The sequence below is a fragment of the Erpetoichthys calabaricus genome, chromosome 9, assembly GCF_900747795.2.
Source record: "Erpetoichthys calabaricus chromosome 9, fErpCal1.3, whole genome shotgun sequence".
NCBI classification, from domain to species: Eukaryota; Metazoa; Chordata; class Cladistia; order Polypteriformes; family Polypteridae; genus Erpetoichthys; species Erpetoichthys calabaricus.
This window is the reverse complement of record NC_041402.2, coordinates 58,509,714-58,527,021: the sequence shown is the minus strand read 5'-3', so window position 1 is coordinate 58,527,021 and position 17,308 is coordinate 58,509,714. Positions and strand designations below refer to the sequence as shown.

The 17,308-nt window shown below is 40.5% G+C and overlaps 1 protein-coding gene across 2 annotated transcripts in view; it reads right to left on the bottom strand.

Moving 5' to 3' along the window:
- Positions 1-577: 577 nt before the first annotated feature.
- The window catches only part of abcc12 (ATP-binding cassette, sub-family C (CFTR/MRP), member 12), a 133,765-nt gene continuing 117,034 nt past the window's right edge, over positions 578-17,308 (bottom strand). For both annotated transcript variants that reach the window (XM_028809643.2, XM_051932022.1), the window contains 3 exons: positions 15,635-15,748; positions 10,300-10,464; positions 578-1,607 (listed from right to left, as the gene is read on the bottom strand). In XM_028809643.2, the coding sequence (XP_028665476.2) occupies positions 1,515-1,607; positions 10,300-10,464; positions 15,635-15,748 (372 nt within the window). In that variant the 3' untranslated portion in view covers positions 578-1,514. The remainder of the gene's footprint in view (positions 1,608-10,299; positions 10,465-15,634; positions 15,749-17,308) is intronic.

Below are 17,308 nucleotides of genomic sequence, written 5' to 3'. Positions count from 1 at the left end.
CACAGCTTTTCCCTGCCGGACTACTGACTTGTCCTGTTAGGTGAGGTTTCTTTCTGTAATAAGATGTTACATTTCGACTACACCCTGTGATCATCTTAAATGTTCTGTCATTTTCTTTAATTATTAAATAGTTAAGCATCATTGAAGCAAATTGGTTTACTTGTTAAGCCATCAGAAGACAAACCCATGAAGCTTGCTGAGCTGTGCCAACACAAGTAGCGCACCTCCTTGCCGAGCTCCCTGCCGCCCAGGACACAGTCAGATTTCTCACTAAGGTCTGCTCGTACGTCACACTGCAGTCAGTGTCAGCACTCTGTGCGCTTCAAAATCAAAAAGAACTTTCTGCAAAGGTCCCTCTTGCAATGGACTCTGCTGACGAGTCTTCTTTAAGGTCTTCAGCGGGCTCTGCTGGGGAGCCTGCGGTAGGCGTTTAGATGTGGAAGTCATTTAAAGAACACCCAGCTGAGCTTTGGAGTTCAGGGGAGATTTCGACCTTCCTTGATCTGCTGGCATATTTTATTTCTGCAGTTCTATTGATCTGTTATGTTATGCAGTCAGAAAATGACATTAAGCAAAGTTTAAAAAAAAGTATTAATTATTTTATTGTTATGTACATGAAACAAATAAATAACTTGGAACAACATGATTTCACAATATTAATAAATAATCCAAACATATACACAATTATTCTGATGAGTACTCCTGTAATTCTCTGCCTACACATTCACATTCACAAAGACAAGAAAACATTATTTTGTCATTTTGTCAAGGAAGACGTACAGTACAGTGAAAGTGCTGCTAATCAATAAGCCGGACACGTCAGTGTTAATGTTTCACTTAGAGTTTGATTTCTGAGAAAAGACCAAACAAATCCAGTGTCACACGTAATCAACATGTTATTTTAAAAGCCTTTTTTTCCAGGTTTTTACTGTCGAACTGCTGCCTACGATCGTATAATCATTTGTCAGGAAGACACTAGATGAGGGTGCCAAAATTATAAGAGCATCTAGCAGTCTGCAGAATAAGAAAAATAGCAGTGATGTCTAAAAGGAAATGAAACTGTAACTACTACCTTATAGAAAATAATCTTAACTTGACCATAGTTATTTAAAAATTAGACATCTAAGAATCAAAATGTCAGTAGTTCCAATCATTTATTCGTGTGGCCATTTTAATAACTAACAATATTATAGAAATATGTGCAGATATCTGAAATCCTAATAACTGTAGAAGGACCAGAAATTAATTTGTGAAAAATGAGTAACTGCAGCCTGAACAAAAAAAAAAAGGGGGACAGGGATCTGTTTGGAACAGCTTGGCAACCATCTTCTAATAATAATAATAATAATAATCCATTTTATTAATACAGTGCCTTTCCCATGCTTATGAAGAAATGAATGCAGTGATCTAATTAAGGATGCAGCCAAAGTGGCACAGGGACAGCACAGGAAGACATGAAGGCCACTCTGTTCACTCGAAGCTCCTCTCGTACAAATATAAAATCAGACGCTGCCTCAGGTGTCCATTTTGTTAGCAGCAGAGAGAAGCTTTGCAAATAACGAATTGGCGTCCTGTAGTAGAATGTTCGGTCCATCGAATTCCACAGCCTGCAAATGGAAGAATACAAGAAATGCTTAAAGAGGCAAGGGGATCCAATCTGTGAGAAGTACAGTTTCTGATATGCCGTTACACAGTCTTTGGTCTTGTGTGGTAAACTTACAATCTTACTTAGTTTTAGAATATTAACAACTACTAGTGAAACCTATAGTCCTGAAATAATGGTGGTTCATGTAGAACATGTTGAACTTTGCCAAGTACATGACAAACCTCGGCTCACGTTGGAGATGTCACTTTCCCAAGTGGTGCTCGTTTGTCGGCGTGCATTACTCTCTTGTTCTTGTTTTTGCACTCTGCACCCTGGATTTTGTCTTGCATGCCTTTTGCGCCTTTGTGTCTGCCTGCTGTTCTTAAGCACCTTCTGTGATGTGTTTGTCTCCCCTCTTATTATGGAGTCTGTCATCACATTTGGTGATCAATAAACACAATATGGACACTTGCTTATGAATTCTGAGCATGTATGATCTGTGTCCTGGAGGATAATCAACAGAGGGGCTAGCAGGGACTGTTCTTTTATTATCAACTAGACAAAGAGCCCGTTTCGACAACGTAAGATGAAACGGGCACGAGTGCAATAGTATAAGCACCACAAACCTGATATAGGTGTATTGAATGAATGCATAATTAGGCCTCGAGCTGTAGTCGAAATCGCCTTTCAGGCCTCTAGAGCTTTAATCGAAGTCGCCTTTCTCTTTGAATTTTTGTGGCCGTAAATCCACCGCCTGCCGCGATGTCGGTCTCGTAAGGTTTTTCGGGCAGCTGCACAGAAGGCGACTGCACATTTGGCTTCGGACATGCGCAGAAGGCGACTGCGCATTCGGCTTCGGACGGACGTGAGTGAGTGAGTGAGGAGACTGGCCAATTATGTATTAAGATGACTTTTTCTGCCCACCAGCAAAGTGGCCACCAGATTGCCCTGACCTAAAATTTTTTGAATTTCCAAAACATATGAGGCTATATTCAGGATTACTTCTTGCTTGTGTCAGCCTCTTGTCTGCTTATTTTTTCCTGTGTTTGTCACTTAATTGTCTTCTTTCTTGCTGTCGTTGTTGCATCTTGTTTTGCATGGCTGTGAGCCATCATTTTACCTATTGATCTCCTGCTCTGTGTTCAGAATTATTTTCTTGCTTTATGTTGCACTTCAGTGTTTTTTCTTCGTAGGGTTTTTTGCAACTCATTGCTGAAGCATCTTCAGCAATTTGCATGATGCTCAGCAAATGTTGTCGCTCTGTCTGCATTTCTTCTTGTTTTTCATTTCCTTTTAAAATGTTCCTCATCTTGTCATTTGCCTCGGTAATTTGCACTTGACACCTAGCACGCTTGCCTATCACTATGCCATAACAAAACCAAGTAAGTTTGGTGAGGTTGGCAGTACCTCTCATTTTTTGCAGTATATGTTCGGGTAATAACCATTCAATCTGCATCAAGACAAAGGTTCTAGCTCCTATAGTTTGCAAGTACAGTGATACCTTGGAATCCGAACTTAATCCGTTCCAGAACCCAGTTCGAGTTCCAAATCGTTTGAGTTCCAAGACAATTTTACCCCTTGAAAATAATAAAAACTGGATTAATCTGTTCCTGGGTCCCACAAACTCGAATTTTCAAAATGATTTTAACAGTAAATACACTGGATTTTAAGTTAAAATGTTAACAAATTATAATAATATTTGAATAAAAATGTAAATTAATAAAATTAAAAATTGTAGCTCTAACAGCTTTCCACTTACTCTTATTTTCCTCACTACACTTTTTAGGACCCATGGCAAATACACTAATTTATTCTTATATAAAAAAATAACACTATATATATATATATATATATATTGTGGAATATGGCTGGCAATTTCTCCCGGTCAATACCCCCAAACCACCAGATGGAGCCCTCCCTGCAATATGGAGGTGCCCCGAATGCCAGCAGGGCATCATGGACATTGGTGTCTTTATTCACAGCCCTGCTGGATACCGTGGGGCTGCCAGAGGACGCCGCAGGGAGGCCCAAAGACTTGTATTAGTAGTACTTCCAAGTCATGTGGACAGAGGAAATGACGTACTTCCGGGTTGAAGAAAAGAGAGTTTTACCTGACCCGGAAGTGAAATGAAGTCACACGGACTAAGGGACAGAAACACTTCCAGGTCAAGGACTATAAAGAATTCTGGGAAAACCCCAGCGAACTGAGCCGGAGTTGGGTGGGAGTGTGACGGAGCTGCTGGGAGGTGTAGAGGAATTATTTTATCTGGTGTCTGGTGTCTGATCTGAGGGTTCAAGGGGACGACAGCGCCCCCTATATGTCACATATATATAAAGTTTTAGGTCCCCAGTGATTTCAAGCATAGAAGTAAAAGTAGTTCCTCTTGATTTCCACTTCTGTCCTTGAGAGTATGTGATTCACAGTTAAGTTGAAAGAATTCTGTTTAATCTACTTTTATCAAATTAAATTTATATGCTAAATTAGGTGCTGTGGAGATCTGAACATTGTTCACTTCTGCTTCCATCCATCCATCCATCCATCCATCCATCCATCCATCCATCCATCCATCAGCATGTCCACCATAGTTCTGATTTTACATTCGTTATTTGTGTTCAATCTGCTTTCTCCACTGGCAGCCCTTCCAACTTTTCTCCACTTTTTCAGTCTGAAGAAGCCCCTCTTGTGGACTCTTCACTTTCTTTGCTATCATCTAAAGCAGCCATGTTATTGGCCTGATCCTTCTTTTTTTTTTTTTTGCAATTTTAACCACACACTTGACTTCATTCCTAAGCTCTGCTTGGGTTTCTGAGGCCCTTAGGCTTGTGACATCAGTGCCAGATTATGGACTGGGCATATGAGGCATGTGGCCCAGACATTTTCCTCCTCTATATTCAAAACATTTTTTATGTATCACTAATTCAATTTCAATGTGTCCAGAAAGAGCTCATTATTCCAAGTTTGAGTCATTATGAGGGGCCTTAAGTTGGTCTTTTGGGGATCCATTACCCACAGCACAAAAGGCCTCTTGTTTTGAGTCAATATTAATAATTTAAAACCATCTGAAAAATGAAAGCTTTTGGAAATTCTTTGATGTGATTGGCAGGAGCCCTTAGAGGGGCAATATCTGGCCATGGCAGAGGTCCTTGAGGTACTGATCCCAGTAAGGACTCATTTTCCTCTTAATTGTGTTTTGTGCCTAACATTTATATAATAACTATTGAACATGTTTATATTTACAGCATTATTTTTGAATAAAGGCATCAGAAAATGTAGCCTATTAGATAAGTGGGCTTAAACAATATAAAAGTCAAACAATGAAACCATTTGCTTCTGGATAAAAAATTGTAAGTACTTCTTTGTGTTTATAACACATGAATGATTGATTGTAATATTTTGTCGAACAAAGAAAAACAAAAAAAAATAATAATGTATGACTGAGAACAAATCCAACACAAAAGCTAAATACACTACTGCTGTGTATTCAGATTTAAATCACATTGTTCAAAGCTAGTTTCACCTACTGTATGTAACATTGAAGAATTACTGACATGTCAATAAAACAATACCGATCTAAAATGGCTTTGAGAATGACAGTCTTGTGTTTTTGGGGTTTTTTAGACTTTTTTCTTTTTTTCAGTAGTGGAATAGAAATGAACTGCTCGACTCCATTCTCTCATCTCGTTCTGTCCAATTCCATGTCTTTTTGACCTCCCAATGTAAGAAACTGAAACTGCTTGTGTACAAATACCCCTTGTTGAAGACCTCGGGTTTATTGTCAAAACCCTGAACATTGATAGGTTTTGTTTGATAAAATAAATTTAAATTTGCACATTGCACAGGATCCATGATAACTGTGCTAATCCGTTAATTAATAGATATGTTCGTTAGTGAATTTACGCCAAATGAAAAAATGTCATCCAGCTGCACATTCAGCATAGCCCTGAAGGAAGCGCCACTTTCTCTTTGTGACACATTTGTTGAGTGACATTTCTGAAAAACAAAATGAATAACAACAAGTCTGCAAACTGAAGGGCAATGAGGCATCATTAAAATGGAAAAGCCAGGCAGCCCAGCACTAGCCCAAACCAAACACAGTGGGAACGGGCGAAGAGAGAAACATCAGGAGGGAGAATATCCAGCCGCAAAATACAGGAAATGTGACACGATTGAAAACGCTACCTAACCAAAAAGGCATCAAAGAGCAAGCCTAGAGTGAAAGTCGAGAGTCAAGTTAAAAATGACCTCAGTTGTAGTTACTATGCAAGTAAAATAACAAGAAGCCCAAGCGTGACAAGAACCAAATGAGTCACAGAGAGTATACTGTAGCAACGTCAAAGGTGTGGCGTAACAGGCACTCATTGTGACTGCGCATGGAGAAGACAAATGGCGAGCACAGGCCCAGTCTGTATTTGACCACTTCCTTACTCTCCTGATCTTTGACAGGCTTTCATCTCTTAAGGCCAGGTCACATTGTGCGACTTTTCCAATGCTTTCAGCCTTCGTTTGCATTATCATGGCCAGTCAGAGGCAGTCAGCAGTGTGCTCCTGTGTAATGGGACGTGCCCAGTGACTCGTGCAGATAAATTAAAACAGGTTAGATCTTGTCTTCAGTTGTAGGGGTGGGTTCTGTGTGCTGGCAACCAATGAATGCTCACCTGGAAGTACAATGTAGCAATGAGGAATAAAGAACCATGGGAGTTTTAGATCTTACAAACCTGTTTGTCTAATGTCTTATGTTTTATATTCACAACAGAATACAAAAAAGAAAAAAATAAAGGGTGGAGACGAGGGCCAAACTCGCCATATCTTTAACCCTTTCTGCTGTGTCAGGCAGCACGCTATTGGCTGTCACAAAAAGACTGTGTTAGATAGTCTGTCACACAGTCAGGAAAGCAGACACTGGGACAATGCGGGTTCTGCTCCAGGCTCCTGGCTCCGTTTTGGCCACCATTTGTGACAATGTGGATTCCACTTCATGCTGCCATCTCCATTTTGGGAGCGCTTGAACCCGACACCATCACAAATGGTGGCAGCGGTGGGATGAGCTACTGTCACAAATGGTAGCAACGGTGGGATGAGTTACCGTCACAAATGGTGGCAGTGGTGGGATGAGCTGGCAGAGGGGACCGAAGAGTAGGAGACAGAGTAGCAAGTAGGATTGGCGCCAGACTTTGTTAAAGAATCCACTGACACAAGCCGGAGGAGGATATTTTAAAGGACTCAGCTTTTTAATGAACATTTATTTCTTGCTTGTTTTTATTGTCTTTTAAAAGTTCTTATTTTTTTAATGTCCTGTTTTTACACAGGGGGCTTGGGTTGGGTTTAGTGTGGGATGGTTTTAGTGCTTTTATTATTTATTGTTTTTTAGGGCAGTAGTACTGTGGCCAAGCTGTGAACCTGGGCTGCCAGTTGCACAGGGTTGGTAGTTGGTGTGGAGCCTTCCCATGCAACTGGGGCTTAAGGGGGGAGGAATGTGGTATAGTGGGTCCACAGCTCCGAAGAAAAGCCCAGTTTTAAATAAATAAATAAATTGCCGCACTCATGCTTTAAAGAGGGGGTGTGGCTGTGTGGTGGGAGTGGTTTCTGGACAGTATGTGAGGCGTATGTTTCCTCGCTTATGTGCACAGGTGAGGAATCGTCCACATCTGTAATTGAAGCCAGGAGCTGCTAATCGCCACACCTGAGCCACATCCCCAGGATACATAGAAGAAGTGCGAGGTGGAAAAGGGAACAGTAAAAGAAAGAAAGAGGCAGAGAGCGAGAGAGCAGCATTGGGGAAGAGTGTACGTGCCAGCTGGCTGAGGAAGAGAAAGGTCAATGTGGTCAGGGGTCCCAGATGGAGCGAGTGATCGACGCTCGTGGGACAGGATTGTACCCACTGAGTGAATAGAAGAGTGAGTACGATCGGGGACAAGTCCACCCTAGGGATCCAAGGGACAACTTCGAGTGCGAGAAGGAAGACGGGAGGACAACTGACCCCCTGGTGGTCAGGCAGACACTGGCGGAGGCAGCCAGGACGGGGGTCGGTAGAATGAGGACCATGGTGGCTGAAGTCTCGCCTGCTGAGCATAACTTGAAAGAGCTGTAGAGAGTGGGAAGGAGCAGAGCTTGGCTGGTGTGACCCCAATGTTGTCAGCAGGATTTTAATCTCGTTTTAGCCTTCTTTTAACTCCTGGGATTTTTACCTTTTTATTGGATTATTCATATTAACAAGGTTTGATTGCACTGCACTATTTATATGGACACTGTTTTGTTGGATTGTTTTAATAAAAGCACTTTGCACCTTTTTGCACCATCCCCTTGCTTTGTGATGTTTTCACTGTCCAGCTCATTCAGTTACATTACCGACGGTGTCGGGTTCAAGAGCTCCTAAAACGGAGATGGGAGCCTGGAGCAGACCCCACATCTTCACAGACACGATCAGCGATTTTCAGTCATTTAAACTGACAATATCTAGCGACAAGATCACCAGATGCAGTTGGCAAGTTTGACATACCAAACGTCTAGAAGTCACATTATGTTTTATTAACCCTAAAATTATTATTTTGGGTGTTAATTAGCATAGGAGATGAAAAATGTTGTGACAAGTGTGCTGAAAGAAATCGTGTGAACCTGTTTGATAGGACGACATCAGGAGTGCAACCAGACTGTGAAAGCACAGATATTGTGAGCTTTGACTGATATTCAGTTACCAGATCCTTACCCTTCTTCAAACTGCTATTGTGTTAACATTTTTGTAACCTGGTGTGACACCGAAACAGCACACTTCTAAATGGCATCAGCTGTCTTATTTGAACAGAAACACGCTAGTTTGAAGTTGGTTATAAACACTGTGGTGGGTGGACATGACCCCCAGAGTATGGAGGTATTTTCTGGACCCCCGGGCCGACAGAGGGCAGCCCCCTTGGTTTCCAGCAGGACCATGGGTCATGAGGATGGGAGCTCAAACCTGTTGGAACCTGTGGCCACCGCCAGGGGGCGCATTGACATTTCCAGGGCCTTATTTGGCCACACTTCCGCCACACCCAAAAGTGTGCCCTTCATGATGGCTTATGAGAAGTTGAAACACTTATAGTGCAGTGCACTGCCATTAGTCTAGTTGAAGCCAAGGTTGAAGGAACATGGACGCTCCACTTCAGGATTGTACCATTGTTCAACAAAGTGCCAGAGTGAAATTTTTGGGGCAGAAGGAGTGAAACCTGCTGAAATTCACCAAAGGATGTTGGCTCAGTATGGAAGTGAAAACTGTATGACTCAGCTAAAGGTTTATGAAAGGGTAGAAAGGTTTAAAGTGGGAAGAACAAGTGTAACTGAAGAAGCTCAATCTGGTGGGTCATCAACATCGTGAAAACAAGGCCATATTGACACGGCAAATGCCTTCAAGAGAGAAAACTGACGACGTCCACTGTTGCTGCACATTTGGATCTTCAAATTGTCTTTACTTTTTGTCTTACCCTCCTACATACTGTATCAAATCTCAGTTACCGTATATGGTCACGTATAAGTCAGGTCTTGAAACCCAAAAAATCAATCATAAAATCAGACCCTGATTTATGCGCCCGTTTAAAAATGTGACACTTAATTTTTTTTTTTTTTTTACATCTTCTTGCCTCCTCCAATCTCCCATCAGTTTCTCAGACGCATCGAATTTTGTTGCAGCAGCACAGTTACCAATTTCTTTCGCTACTTCAACGACGTTTAATTTAGAGCCAGCTTTATATTTTCTTCTGATCAAATGCTCCATCAAAGATAATGGATGCTCTTACAATAAAGGTGTACGAGGGTGTGAGATACAAAAAACTCAAATTAGTGCAAACGTTGCTTCGGAGTAGTTCAGGAATTACTGTGTGGTCATGTAGGCACAATAGAGAGAGAGAGGTTAGGAGCACACATTGCCACACCCACATAGAAGAAAAAGTCAGTCTGTGCCATGGTTACTCTCTCAGGTGGGCGTTAGCATATCATAATCTCTTGGACCAATAGCGTCAGTTTTCCGCATTCGACTGATACGACTGACATTATAAATACCAGAAATTATACAGTAAAATCAAGTCCCGACTTATCTGTGAGTATATATACGGTATCTACTTTTAGGTCTCATTAAATTAGTAGACGTTTCCGTACTCAGTATTCTGATAATGATCCATCCATCCATTATCCAACCCGCTATATCCTAACTACAGGGTCACAGGGGTCTGCCGGAGTCAATCCCAGCCAATACAGGGCGCAAGGCAGGAAACAAACCCTGGGCAGGGCGCCAGCCCACCGTAGTCTTATAATGATTTACACTCCAAATCAATAACCAGATTTTTCGACTTCTGAAAACATATATAGCTGAGTTCTGTCTACATGCCACTTAGAGCTGGCCTTAACAGCAGTGTCATCTACTATTAAAAAATCTAACCATTCTCTTCAAAGAAATTGCCAAGCTGGGCCTTATTGCAATATCAACACAAACCAAACAGAACCACACAGTTCTGACCACAGTTAAGATCCAAAGACCACCACTTAAACTAACAGCCCTGGAGATCTTTGAGCTACAGCTCAAAACTAGAGTAGCACAGTTTCAAATACACTAAGGGAAGAAATGGAGTCAGAATGGAAGCAAACGGCTTGTAATATAACAGGACTGCTGCACACGCAAGTGTCTGTCATTTTAAGCAAGAAATGTTATTTTTAACTTCAGTGTTATTTTATCATAGCACATCTTTACCTTTCCATTGTCCATAACTAGGATCTTATTACAGTCCAGAACCGTGTTGATGCGGTGGGCGATGGTCAGCACTGTGCGATCTCTGAAGACTTCTCGAATTGTGCTCTGAATGAGGGTGTCTGTTTGAGAGTCAATAGAGGCTGTAGCTTCATCCAATAAAATAATCTGCAAGAGAAACAAAGTGAGAAAACTGAAAGGGCTGTTTTAGTAGTTAATGTTTCCAAAATAGTAGTCTTAATGCTGAAAATGAAACATTTACATTTTGGCTTTAAAATGTATGAAAGGAACATTTAATGTAAATCAAGGTAAAAGCATCTGAAACAAAGAACTGCAGCAATGATTGTTTATGGAGTAACCAATTCCTTTGTGTTCATTATATAAAATTGTGTTCAATCTAGAAAACAAAATGGTGATAACATATCGACACCTGTGACCTAATATATTATTATGCATACAGTTTTTGACAAAAACATGAACAAAAAGATAGTAGTAATAGTAGTATAGTCACAAGTACAGAGAACAGCAAAATTCTTACTTGCATGTCCAATTTTCAAAATATCACCACTCTCTGATACCATAATAAACAATAATGTATTACAAGAACCATAATTACAGTCATATGAAAATGTTTAGGAACCCCTCTCAGCCTGCATAATAATTTACTCTTCTTTCAACAAAAAAGATAACAGTGGTATGTCTTTCATTTCCTAGGAACATCTACTGAGTACTGGGGTGTTTTCCGAACAGAGATTTTTAGTGAAGCAGTATTTAGTTGTATGAAATTAAATCAAATGTGAAAAACTGGCTGTGCAAAAATGTGGGTACCCTTGTAATTTTGCTGATTTGAACGCATGTAACTGCTCAATACTGATTACTTGCAACACCAAGTTGGTTGGATTAGCTTGTTAAGCCTTGAACTTCATAGACAGGTGTGTCCAATCGTGAGAAAAGGTATTTAAGGTGGTCGATTGGAAGTTGTGCTTCCCTTTGACTCTCCTCTGAAGAGTGACAGCATGGGATCCTCAAAGCAACTCTCAAAAGATCTGAAAGTAAAGATTGTTCAGTATCATGGTCTGGGGGAAGGCTACAAAAAGCTATCTCAGAGGTTTAAACTGTCAGTTTCAACTGTATGTAATCAGGAAATGAAAGGCCACAGGCACAGTTACTGTTAAACCCAGGTCTGGTAGGCCAAGAAAAATACAGGAGCGGCATATGCGCAGGATTGTGAGAATAGTTACAGACAACCCACAGATCACCTCCAAAGACCTGCAAGAACATCTTGCTGCAGATGGTGCATCTGTACATCGTTCTACAATTCAGCACAATTTGCTCAAAGAACATCTGTATGGCAGGGTGATGAGAAAGAAGCCCTTTCTGCACTCACGCCACAAGCAGAGTCGCTTGTTGTATGCAAATGCTCATTTCGACAAGCCAGATTAATTTTGGAACAAAGTGCTTTGGACTAATGAGACAAAAATTGAGCTATTTGGTCATAACAAAAAGCGCTTTGTATGGCAGAAGAAGAACACCGCATTCCAAGAAAAACACCTGCTACCTACTGTCAAATTTGGTGGAGGTTCCATCATGCTGTGGGGCTGTGTGGCTAGTTCAGGGACTGGAGCCCTTGTTAAAGTTGAGTGTCGGATGAATTCAACCCAATATCAACAAACTCTTCAGGATAATATTCAAGCATCAGTCACAAAGTTGAAGTTATGCAGGGGTTGGATGTTCCAACAAGACAATGACCTAGTTCGAAATCTACAAAGGCATTCGTGCAGACGGAGAAGTACAATGTTCTGGAATGGCCGTCACAGTCCCCTGATTTGAATATCATCAAAAATCTATGGGATGATTTGAAGCAGGCTGTCCATGCTCAGCAGCCATCAAATTTAACTGAACTGGAGAGATTTTGTACGGAAGAATGGTCAAAAATGCCTCAATCCAGAATCCAGACACTCATCAAAGGCTATAGGAGGACAGCGTCTAGAGGCTGCTTTATTTGCAAAAGGAGGCTCAACTAAGTATTGATGTCATATCTCTGTTGGGGTCCCCAAATTTATGCACCTGTCTAATTTTGTTATGATGCATATTGCATATTTTCTGTTAATCCAATAAACTTAATGTCACTTTTGAAATACTACTGTTTCCATGAGGCATGTCATATACTAAAAGGAAGTTGCTACTTTGAAAGCTCAGCCAATGATAAACAAAAAATCCAAAGAATTAAGAAGGGTTCCCAAACGTTTTCATATGACTGTAAATGCAAAGAAAACAAAGCACTTCATCTGATGTACTCTTTACTCCTGTTTCTACGCTATTGTGTCCTTTGATTAATCTAATGTGAAAAATTAATTGTGTATATCATATATACAGTATATTTGAATTTTTATATATGTGTAAATTTAGCTGCTGAAATACTAGAGTGAATTTGATAGGATAAGATCGTCGGTTGCCCCCGATTGACTGACATTATTGTTGGGCTTGTGATCTGACTGATAGTAATATTCTTATTCTGATTAATATTGTTCTTATTTCTTGATATTATTGTATTCTGTGTTGTGTTACAATCTAGTCAGACCAATCAAGTTCATTGTTTTAATTAGGAACAAATAGTTAACCACACACAGGCATTTCAACAAACAACAAAAAGATAAGCTGTACTTAGAAAAATGCCAGGCAATATAATCACCATTTAAAAATCACACAACTGGCATTTTGCTGCATGTTAACATAAACAAGAAGTGCATGATGGGTAGCAATTGCAGAGTATTAATCAAATGGCACAACGATTCATTTTATCTGTGATGAGCACAGACATGAAAATGCTGTTAATTTACTGTGCAATGACAGCACACTGATTTGAAATGTACACTGCTCGCCTAAGTACTTATGCACACAGCGGTGCTGGTGAGATCTGTAACAATTTCAAAAAGCAAGTCGCCGCCATTATCACAGTAATAGGAAAACACGCCATCAGCTCCAGTAAACACAGAGGCACTGCAAATGTACTTTTACTGCAATTGCAAAACTAAGCACCTCAGATACCCATGAGCTTCATTGTCTTGAGGAGTTGAATTTGAACTGAACAGTGTGCTGGACAGTTAGCTTTCTCAAATACAGTTTAAATATCTTCATTTTAATTCCTTCTTGCAGTTCACAACACAAGCTAGTCTCAGTTAAGCATAGGTGTAAAGTCCAGAAGGTGTTTTTTGCATACAATTTAAAGGAAAGATAAACTAAATAAATATAAAAAACCAGAAGCACAATTTTTAATTTGGCAGACACCACCATAATGCACCATGTTGCTCCAACTCTTATCACTTTGAACCAATTTAGAGTTGCAAGATAACCTAAAATGTCTGTCTATGACAGGAAAACGGTATAAAAACCTGCACCAGCATTCCACTCTAACTGCAAAATATGGTATAAAAAATTAAATGTCCACAGGCTTAACAGTCCTCCTTGCAATATTCAGTTATTCAGTTTTCTCATTTATACAATTTGTTCATTAAACTCTTTTAAATTCTTTAGATTCTTCCAGTCTTTCTATCAGTTAATATTAAATGCTAATGCTAACTCTTTGAAAACACTTCATGGTCAGTTTTATAGATCTTCTTCTTTCGGCTGCTCCCGTTAGGGGTTGCAACAGCGGATCATACAAAATTGTTGTTCGCATATTGATTTGGCAAAATTTTACACCGGATGCCCTTCCTGACGTAATCCTCCGGGCTTGGGACCGGCACGAATAAACACACTGGTTTGAACAAAAACTGATATTTGGATGGTTGCAAGGCTCCGGGCTAAAGAGACAGCCAGATAGTCATGTCATGGCCGCTCAGGCTCAGGCACTTAACACATACTCTTCAGAAAAATATATTTCAGATGAATGTTCATAGCAAGTGGGGGATGTGCTAACAACAAGAGGTGCATATCAATCATATTGCTGCCGGATGGATGCTCAGTGCCAGTGCCAAAAAAATATACTAATCAACACAATCGGATAACTAGCTACCTGCCTTGGTCAATGCTCTGTGAGCTTGACATCCCAGTGGCTGAACGCCAGTCTGAAAAATGATTGAGAAAGTGAACACCACGTACAGTATGGGTTTGAACACCATTGGAGCCAACTGACTGGATATCATTCTCCATGACATAAGCAATCGGCAAAACCAACTCACTGACGCAGATGACATCCCAGTCAAAGAAGTAGACAAACTGTGACATTGAGGCACATGTGAAACACAAAGGCTCACGTAATTCATGTAATTGTGGCACGTGAAACTGCTTGACCACATCTCCAAAAATATCTTGATGAACTGTGAGGTAAAGCGAGTGCTGCCCAGGTACAGAAGATCACCTTCCTCAGAAACTGCCCACATGCTTCCTGACAATCCAACGATAAGAGCAAAGGAACCTGACTGGTTTTTGGTAAAAAGCAATCGGCACAAACTGAGAAAAATTCTGTGCATGAATGAGAATTCCTAACAACGTAAAAGCAAAAAAATTTGACAGACAACCTCAATGTTTCCAAACTGAAATCTCAACAGCTGTTGCTGGGTTTGTCCACATCTATAGGGTCAGGGTTAGTTAATGTGGTCATCATGGCAGTTTGATTAGAATTATTAATGGGGTCACTGCTGTAAAATGTTTGGGTATAGGAAATGTAATAAAGTTGAGCTCAAGTAGAACAAAACAGCAGTGTGTCCTTCTTAAATGTATAACAACTAGCAATGAAGCAGTGTGTATGAATGGAGGAGTATGCTTTTGGCCTTATTCTATAGTTTTTGGTGGTCAAAAGAACACTACTATCAGAGGTTAGTGATGTTTTATGATTATTTGTCTTGCATAATAGTTTTTATGAGTCCAGTAAAAGAGTTACTACACCATTTAAATTCACTCTTCGTTATTTACGATCTTCAAAACGCACAATTGCAAACTCATGACATTTTCCAGCCATGTGCCAAACAGAGAAAGTGCTTGCGTATTTCACAACACCATCCTCTACAATACATCTTTTACAACGTTACAGTATTTTAAAATTGTATTAAAAGCCAACCTGGTGTACATTTTAACTTTAACTTACCTCTTTAAAATGATGCATGAGGCTGTTTTATTTAATGTGGCCAATTATGTTTTTTGGCTGGAAAAGAAATGAGTTCTGCGGAAGTGCACAGGTTGTAAAGGGCATCAGAAGAAATGAGTGAAAAGCAGATCTTAGCACTCCAGGTAGGTCTGCGTCAATCCCCAGTGCGTCGTGAAGCTCTTACCCTGACCTTTTTTGCTATTTATTGCACCCTTTCTTGTAAAGTCTCTAACATTTATAGAAATACTTTACCTTGGAATTTCGTAGTAGTGCTCGGGCCATGCACAGTAACTGCCTTTCACCCACTGAGAAATTCTCTCCATTTTCCACCACAACTGCTTGCAGTCTCTCAGGTAACTTTAAGATCTTAAAAAAAAAAAATAATAGGCCACCAACTCAGAAAAGCTTTTTGTTATCATTTTCTCTTGTTTAACTTAGTTAAGAAGTTTTAGTTGCATACAATAAAAACAGACTGAATATAGCCTATGGTGCATAACCACAGTGCAACACGCTAATTCACAACCCCATCATAATGTGTTGACCACTTATAGTGTATAATAAAAAAAGCAGTTCTTATATCATATTACTGTACATACAAGGTTCATTTTTTAAATCCAATCGTCCTTTTCGGGGTTGCTGCTATATGAAGGCTACATTCACATTACAAGCCTCATTGAGTAATTCCAAGTTTTTGCTTAGATTGGATTTACCGATCTTGTCGGTTCACATTCATAAGTACAAGTGACCTGTATCAAACTGCAATGTGAACGGCACCAAGAACAAAATAAATGTCACATTTGTGAGACGACTCATGATATAAAAACTGACAAGATGAACATGTTAGTAGTGTTTTGCATTGAAGGATGGAAAAGTTTGTCTGCCATACTGCCAAAATCCAAACGGCCAGCTTTTGCTATTTTTACAGATTCTGCTGGCACTGCTGCTCCAAGACATGTGTGGGTACGAGGGGTGAGCCAGCGATGATGGGACCGTGACTCTGCTCTCTAGCTCTTCTCCATTGCTGTTTTGCCATGCTGGCTGATGAATACAGTGATCAGTCCATGCAGAGAGGGAAAAAACAAAAACCACATGAATTCCAGTATGACCTCTCTCATTCATGTCACGTGGCTACAAGTTGGATACGTATCCAGTCTAGGATAGCATATGAAAGTGATCCAAATCTGATTTGAAAAGATTAGATTTCTGTGTCTACACAGTCATGATTTGTGTCACATTAAGGCAAAAAATCAGATTTGAATCACTTCAGCCTCAGAATGTGAACGTAGCCAAAATGTGTCTCTCCTTATGTCTTTATGAGCTCATTGACTCCTCCTCATAAACCATATCCAAAAATAACCTTTTTCAATTCAATGAAAGCTGATATATTTCACCCATTGCAATAGCGTATAAAAGGTGTTAGCACAGACAAAAACTAAAGTAGAAAAGGGAAATAACATCCATCCATCCATTTTCCAACCCGCTGAATCCAAACACAGGGTCACGGGGGTCTGCTGGAGCCAATCCCAGCCAACACAGGGCACAAGGCAGGAACCAATCCCGGGCAGGGTGCCAACCCACCGCAGGACACACACAAACACACACTAGGGCCAATTTAGAATCACCAATCCACCTAACCTGCATGTCTTTGGACTGTTGGTGGAAACCGGAGCGCCCGGAGGAAACCCACGCAGACACGGGGAGAACATGCAAACTCCACGCAGGGAGGACCCGGGAAGCAAACCCAGGTCCCCAGATCTCCCAACTGTGAGGCAGCAGCGCTACCCACTGCGCCACCGTGCCGCCCGGGTAATAATATTTCCTAGCCATATACTCTTAAATAGTAAAAATGACATTGCAGATGGAGAAGTCAAAAGACTACAAGGCTGCAGTAGTCCATATCATTGTAGGGTGTGCCTTCAGGGAAAC